Below are 8,019 nucleotides of genomic sequence, written 5' to 3'. Positions count from 1 at the left end.
CTTGGCCACCCAAGGTCAGATTAGCAACTTTTTCTGTATTTCTCGATATTTTCCCTCTTTTTTTTTTTATTTCTTTTCATTATCCTCTCTCAGAGGAAGCTCTATGCACAGCCACACTTAAAGGGTAGGGAGCGATATCCTTGGCCATTGGACTATCTGCATAAGTTATTTTCACAGCTTTTTATTTTTATTTGTTTATATGGAACAAAAACCTCCGGCTGCCGACGGCCCTTTGGCTTCTTGGATCCAGTTCCCAGCAGACGGTATCCTGGCGGAGACGGAAGGGTGTCACACCTGTGCTGGAGACGCACATGGTTCCCAAGTGGTCCTGTGGTCCGTCTCTATTGTGGCCCCGGCCTAGGGCTAAGGGGTTCGGGTCCTACCTCCGGGTAATCCGCCAGGGAATCTAGAACCACTGTGGCGGGGCTCGCCTGGCTAAACCTCTTTTGGGATTCAGGCTTCGGCTCGCAGCCAGAATCACAGGATCCAGGCTCGGCCAGGCTGAGGCAGCCCACAGCGTGGGTATATTTTGGTCCGCAGACCGGAGCACATGGGAGGCGTGGGCACCTCGAGTCGGAGCTCCCGCCGCCAGCTGGGGGCGCTCGGGTGCCCTTACCAAGGCCGGGAATAGTGAGTCACCAGCAGGTAACTTACTGCTGCAGCCCCCGGAAACGCTGCGTTCAGCTCATTGGTCGGTCTATAAGGGGGACGGGCGGGCCAGTGAGCCAATCGGAGACCTGAACTCCACCCGCGTTGCGTCACTGGAGCGCGCAAATGCGCGCGAGCACCTGGCTCCTGATTGGCGGCGCAGAGGGGCGGGCGGCGCGGAGGGGCGGGGCCGCGGCGCTGACAGTTGTCGGGGGAGGGCGAGCGGGCGAGGGGCGGGAGTGTAAATAGAGCGAGGGGAAGCGCTGCATTCCCACCCCCACTCCGCCCGACACCTGCGGGCACCGGGCGAGGAGCTTCGGAGGGCCATGGATGAAGACGAGCAAGAGCGGCGGCGCAGGAAGGTCGAGGCCGGAAAAGCGAAGGTAAGTGGTAGCGTCCTCCTCGTGCTGCTGTGGTGAGAAGTCCTCAAGCTGGCTCTGGTGTTCGCCATCACTGCTGGCCTGGAGCGGACGCGATCGGTCGCGAGTCTCCGCCTGGACCGTGCCCTTCCTGACTGCTCCGGGAAGACCTCTACCTGCTGGCCGCCATCTTGAATCCGCCGCCCTCTGCCGAGCCCCGCCCCTACTCCGGCCGCAGCCAATCAGCGGTCGCGGCTCTCGGCGTCGGACCGGCGGGGCGCGGCGGGGTCCGGGCGTACCTGGGCCGGGGCGGAGCTGCGCCTGCGCAGTCGGCCCCGAGGCGCGGCGGCGCGCCGACGTTTCCCCGCGGTGAGCTGGTTCGGGTTGCGGGGCCACGCTTGAGTCCTGCGCGCCTGTGTCCCCGAGCTGCCCCCAAGCGCTTCCAACTCCGTTTTCTTAGAAGTTGCAGCTTTTCCACCGAAGGTTCCAGGTGGTGTCCACGGAGTTTCGCGGCCTCCCGCGTACTCTCACCGACGCCGCGGGGCTGCTCGGGGCACCGCCCTCCCCTCAGTTTTACAGCTAATAAATAAGCAAAAGAAACAGGCAGTACTGCATTGATGTCTCACTCCAGGGGCGTTCGGGGTGACTATGACAGAGGCGAAGTTTGAGGCAGACGGTCCTGGACTGAAACGGAAAGCCTCCCGGGACCGAGCGCTGCCTGGGGTGGCGGGGGTGGGGGAGGGGGAGGGGGGACGTGTCCCGCTCCGCGGTACCAGCCGCAGGCTCTGCCTGTTGCATTCGTGCATCAGCAGGTGGCAGGCCTTTGGCTTGGGTCACTACAGTAACGGTGGCCTCGGCCTGGCCTCTTTCCCCATGCCTGTGACAGGTGTGAAGAGGGAAGCCTGCCTCCCTGCCAGCCTGTCCTTTTCGCCCTTTGCTTTTGACACACACACACACCCCACACACACACCCCCACCCTCGGGAAATGAACGGGAGGAATGGATCTCTGAGCTTGTGTGGTTGAAGATACCAGAAGATGTTCTTGTGGGAATAAGAGGGTGAGAAATAACCAACAAAGCATTCTGTGGAGAGACCAGAGACTAGGGCTGTGCTGCAGAAAGTAGCTGTCGCCCAGAGCTGCATGTAATAGAAGAGGGGAGGAAATGAAAATGAAATTGGTTTTAGAGGCAGTGTTTGTCCTTCACATATTTTTCTTCCACATAAACAGCCTTGTATAACTTTACTTTGTCCGTGAAATTGTGAACTTCCATACTACTTACACAAATGTTTGTTAGGCACCCTGTTCTTCTATGGCTGCAGTGTCATTTGTAGGAAATAGATGCCCTACTATGAAAAGCTAGTAACGGGAGATGGTAGGTCAGAGTAGTTAAAGCTCTGAGTTGAGGGACAAAGCAGAGCTTGGCTGGGCCTTCTGACAGGCAGTGTTCTGTGGAGGTCCCCGGTGTATTGGGGAGCTATGTCATGAAAAATAGAACATCTGATTCCATAAAGGAAGATGTTAGCTTGACCTGGCTTAATTAATTTTTTGCTATTTCTGTATCTTGTTTCAGAATCTATGGCTAGGAAGTTTTGGCTGGATGATATATTTCTTCAACTAGGGGAAAATGGGGCAAAAGGGAAAATATTAGCTTTTGTGTAGTTTTAAGGCATAAATATAACTGATTAAGTGCTCGATGTTTTAAGTACATGTATTTACATTTTTTAATTTTTCAGTAAACTGCCAAGGGTTAGAAAAGCTATTCTGCTAATCAGTCACATTGTTTTCCTTTGTCTGTATCTTGACATAATTAACAGTCCTGATTTGTAGACTCTGGATATAATTCTGAACTTGAATGCTTGTGTCATAGATGTCAGTGAGGACAGTGTTAGTGGGAAAGTGGTCTGCTGACTAGGTGTGGCTTGAGGCTCATGCTTCCAACAGGACTGTTGGCTTTGTGGTTCTGTTATTTTTTTCTCACTTACCTCTGCCTTTACTACTTCTCTACATTTTTGCGCAGCTTACTCACTTCCGGCAGAGAAAAACAAAAGGTGACAGTGCGAATTCGAAGAAAAAGACGGCGAAGAGGAAGGGCACGGCTTTCGATGCGCCTGTCCCGGAGGAGAGTCCGGTAGTCTCCCAGGATGATGGGCTTCTTGGAGCAGGGGTTGTTTGCAAGAGTGCGACATACAGCGACACCCCAAATGGGGCCAGAGGGTCATTTTCAGCTCAGGTAGATTTATTCAGTATTGTGGTTCAATGTTTTGCTTCTTCTCTGTGTTTTTGGCTTTTTGAGAAATGGCCTTGATATTTAACCCAGGCTGAACTTGAATTCATAATACTCCTCCTTCAGCCTCCTGAGTGTTAGGATTGCAGTTCTCTGCTAGCACACATTGCTAGAATAATTTAGTGAAAGTGATCTTTGTCTGATTTTTTTAAGTGGGGAAAGATGGCTTTAGTTTATTAAAGTTAGGTAAGCTACTATGGTTTTACACTTAGTGATCTTAGTGAACAGTTTATCTTATTGATTTTGAGAAGTTATGAATTGATTGCTTAAAGGTAAGTATTATTTTGATACTTTGGTAATGGCAATTTTATAGCTGTAATTTGTGTGTTGTATGGTTCTGTGTGGTTGTGTCAGCCCCTTTGGCAGATGTTAGACATTTAAAACATGATGATATCCTGTCATCAGCACTTGATCATTTCTTTTCCCTTTCCTCCTTCGTGAAGGCAGGATAAGGAGAGAAGTGAGGGAGGGAGGTCTGGCAGAGGTGGTGTGTGGCTGAAAAACTGACTCTGGGCTGCAGGCCTGTGGATGGCCTGGAATCATTCTATGGGTATTAACAGTGTGAAGGTGCTGGCCTCCTGGGCCTTCAGACTGCTCTTAGACAGGCTTTTCATGGGACTTCTTGTAGATTGTAAATGACTTCTTGCAACTTGCCATCTCTGCTGTGTACATGTTAGGGTGCAGATTCAGATGTTTGCTATGATGAGCTGGTAAATTCAGTTTTCCAGAAATTGGAATATAATATGGACAGCAGAATTTTTTTGTTCAAAGCTGTAATATGTCTGGCTTGCCTTATTGGTAAATGTAATTGTCTCCAGCATCTAAAATGTGTGGTAGTCTACCTATGAATCTGCAGTTTTGCTTCTTTTGAAAGATGTAAGACCTTGTCTTGGTGCTTGCCTGTGCTCTGGAGCACTAGCCCTCTCTGATAATCATGCTGTTGCCTGATTAGGCTCTCGTCACCTTTCCTGCAGTTCTTGTTGCCCTTTGGGCCACTTGCCATTCATCATGATCCTTTCTTTGTTTCTCTCAGATTAGCAGAGTTGTCTTAGTGGCTAAGCAGGAGGGACCTATGTTGAGAAGGCTCTTGCTGCTCCAAGTGGTTCTGAACTGCAGGACCCTTATCAGGCTCTCAGAGGAGAACATAGTGGATAATTAACTCCCTCTCCCTCCCTCCCTCTTTCCCTTCTTTTCTCCCTCTCTCCCTCCCTTCTTCCCTTCTTCCTTGTACTGGGGCTTGAACTGGGCCTTGTGTTCTTTCTTAGCTTTTTCACTCATGGCTGATGCTCCACTACTTGAGCTACAGTTCTGGCTTTTTGCTGGTTAATTGGAGATATGAGTCTAATGGACTTTTCTGCTTGTGCTGGCTTTGAACCACAGTCCTGAGATCTCAGCCTCCTAATCTCTAGACTTTTTTTCCCCCCTCTTCTACTCTTTTTTCAGAATTTAGTCTCTTTTGTGTCACCAGATTCTTATTCATGGAGTGAAAAATGGCAGACACATAATTTGTCATCTTGCCTTGTCTCCTCCAGGAAATCTTCTTGGTGTGTGAACATAGTGGAGTGGGGGAGGTTTGGGTATATGAGTGTGTGTGATTATGAAAAATGATTGGTTAAGCTGAGTGCCAATGCTCACATGTATAATCCTAGTTACTCAGGAGGCTGAGATCTGAGGATCATTGTTTGAAGCCATCCAGGGCAGGAAAGTTTCTGAGACTCTTATGCCAATTAACCACCAAAAAGCTGGAAGTAGAGCTATGGCTTAAGTGGTAGAATACTAGCTTTGAGCAATAAAGCTCAAAAACAGTACTCAGGGGGCTGGGGATATAGCCTAGTGGCAAGAGTGCCTGCCTCGGATACACGAGGCCCTAGGTTCGATTCCCCAGCACCACATATACAGAAAACGGCCAGAAGCGGCGCTGTGGCTCAAGTGGCAGAGTGCTAGCCTTGAGCGGGAAGAAGCCAGGGACAGTGCTCAGGCCCTGAGTCCAAGGCCCAGGACTGGCCAAAAAAAAAAAACAAAAAAACAAAAAAAAACAAACAGTACTCAGGCTCTGAGTTTAAGCCACAGGATTGGCACCAAACAATTTTTTTTCTTTTTTAATGGTTTAAGTTAAGACTCATGTTTTCAAATTTCTTTGCTTTTTAATCTTTACAGATTTTCTTTCTTTCTTTCTTTCTTTTTTTTTGGGGGGGGGGGGCAGTCCTGGGGTTTAACCTCAGGGCCTGAGCACTATTTCTGACTTGCTTTTGCTCAAGGCTAGCTAGCATTCTACCACTTGAGCCACAGCACCACTTCTGACTTTTTCTATATATGTGGTGCTGAGGAATTGAACCCAGGCCTTCATGTATACGAGGCAATCACTCTACCACTAGGACATATTCCCATCTCCTCCTTATAGGCTTTCTATTTGGGCTGTATTCTTTCTGTCTGAAGAATACCCTCTCTATTTTCTGTAGCAAGACCCTTATTGGCCAATGTTCCTAATTTCTTAATTTTTGTCTTTTTTTTTTTTGAGATAAGGCCTCCTATATTGCCTAGACTGGTCACAAACTCACGGACTCAAGTGTTCTTCTTATGTCAACCTCTTGTGCTGCTGAGACTATAGGTATGGGCCACGCCAACTGTTTTTCTTTACTGTTTATGGTAAAAAAAATCTTTAAAATTGGCCATATCATCCTGCATAATTTCTTGTTCATAGAGATTTTCTTTTCCCATCCAAACAAAAGTAAACAAGAGTTGTGTGTTTTCATTGAGAACTCAGTAATTGTCTTTTTTTTTTTTTTTTTCCCCAGTCCTGGGCCTTGGACTCAGGGCCTGAACACTGTCCCTGGCTTCTTTTTGCTGAAGGCTAGCACTCTGCCACTTGAGCCACAGTGCCACTTCTGGCCGTTTTCTATATATGTGGTGCTGGGGAATTGAACTCAGGGCTTCATGTATATGAGTCAAGCACTCTTGCCACTAGGCCATATTCCCAGCTCCACTTCCAGCTTTTTCTATATATGTGGTGCTGAGGAATCGAACCCAGGGCTTCATGTGCGTGAGGCGAGCACTTTACCACTAGACCATATTCCCAGCCCCATATTTGAGATCACTTTATAATGGTGTGTTTGTGTGTGTGTGCGCGTGCGTGTGCGTGCGCGCGTATGTGCATGTGCGTGTGTGCCTGAGAGGCCTGCTGTACCTGTCAATTTCTGAGATTATTTTTGGTTTCTTGAATACTTCTTGTTTTCTTTTTGTTAGTTGTGGGGCTTGAACTCGGCCTGGGTGCTGTCCCTGAGCTCTTTTGCTCAAAGCTAGTGTTCTACCATTTTGAGCTACAGTGTCACTTCCTGTTTTCTGGTAATTAATTGGAGACAAGGGTCTCATGGACTTTCCGCCCAGGCTAGCTGTGAACCATAATCCTCAGATCTCAGCCTCCTGCGTAGCTAGGATTATAGGCACAGGATTACAGGATTACAATGGGTATGCAGCTACTTCCTATTTTCTATGTGTGTATTATTCTTCATGTGCTGGCTTGGTGGGAGGGAAGCCTTTCTAGTTGGATGTACTTGAAGAGAGGGTTCTAGAAATATCCCTACAGGCTTTTTTAAGTCAGTTTTTCCTTCCTTCCTTCCTTCCTTCCTTCCTTCCTTCCTTCCTTCCTTCCTTCCTTCCTTCCTTCCTTCCCTCCTTCCTTCTCTCCTTTTTTATGAGGTAGGGTCTTGCTGTGTAGCCCAGGCTAGCTCCAAACTTGAGATATTCTTGCCCCTGTCTGAATGCTGGGATTATAAGTATGTACCATCACACCTGGTTTTCATCAGTTTGTTTACTTGGAGATTGCTGCACCCATGGTGTGTGTAACTTTGTAAGTAAGGGCATGCCTCAGTTTTTTTGTTTTTTTGTTTTTGTTGTTCCTTTTATTATCTCTTAAATTGTACAAAGGAGTTGCCATTTAACAAAGCAGCTTATGAATACAATATAGCAAGATCAGTGTCACCCCTTTCAACATTGTCACCCATCATTCCCTACCCCTTCACTCTTAATTTTATAGGATATACATTGCTTTTTTGGGGGGCAGGGAAGACATTTTGATGTTTTTTAATTTTGGCTTTTCAGTATTGTTGTGTGGTGCTGAGGAATCGAACCCAGGGCTTCATGTATACGAGGCGAGCACTTTACCACTAGGCCATATTCCCAGCCCCATACATTGCATTCTTTTTTTTTGGCCATTCTGGGCCTTGGACTCAGGGTCTGAGCACCATCCCTGGCTTCTTCCGGCTCAAGGCTAGCACTCTGTCACCTGAGCCACAGTGCCCCTTCTGGCCGTTTTCCATATATGTGGTGCCGGGGAATCGAACTGAGAGCTAGCTTCATGTGTAGGAGGCAAGCACTCTTGCCACTAGGCCATATTCCCAGCCCCATTGCATTCTTAACTGCAGTCACTTCCTCTTCTCTTCTTTATTCATCTACCATTTTTCCCTCTTGACCCCACCCACTTCCTGGTGGTTTGTTTTTTTTTTTTGCTGAAATTTGATTTTGCCTTAATTTTGCCTTTGTAATTCTAAGAAATTACACTATTTAAGATCTCCCCTGAATCTACCATATTTTAGTTAATACATTTGTATATATTTGCATACTACCCAACGTATTTACTTATGAGCTTATAAGGTAAATCTAGCTTCATATAAGGGAAAACAGGTATCTTTTGTCTCTGTGGGCCTGACTTCATTTAATGTAATTTTTTT

General features: G+C 47.6%; 1 protein-coding gene across 3 annotated transcripts in view; it reads left to right on the top strand.

Annotated features, from left to right (window-relative positions):
* The first annotated feature begins 416 nt into the window (after positions 1-416).
* Pcnt (pericentrin) overlaps positions 417-8,019 on the top strand; it is a 113,315-nt gene continuing 105,712 nt past the window's right edge. For all 3 annotated transcript variants that reach the window (XM_048346060.1, XM_048346058.1, XM_048346059.1), the window contains exons 1-2: positions 417-1,031; positions 3,026-3,238. In XM_048346060.1, the coding sequence (XP_048202017.1) occupies positions 975-1,031; positions 3,026-3,238 (270 nt within the window). In that variant the 5' untranslated portion in view covers positions 417-974. The remainder of the gene's footprint in view (positions 1,032-3,025; positions 3,239-8,019) is intronic.

Source organism: Perognathus longimembris, chromosome 5 (assembly GCF_023159225.1).
Source record: "Perognathus longimembris pacificus isolate PPM17 chromosome 5, ASM2315922v1, whole genome shotgun sequence".
NCBI classification, from domain to species: Eukaryota; Metazoa; Chordata; class Mammalia; order Rodentia; family Heteromyidae; genus Perognathus; species Perognathus longimembris.
This window is presented reverse-complemented; position numbering and strand designations above follow the sequence as displayed.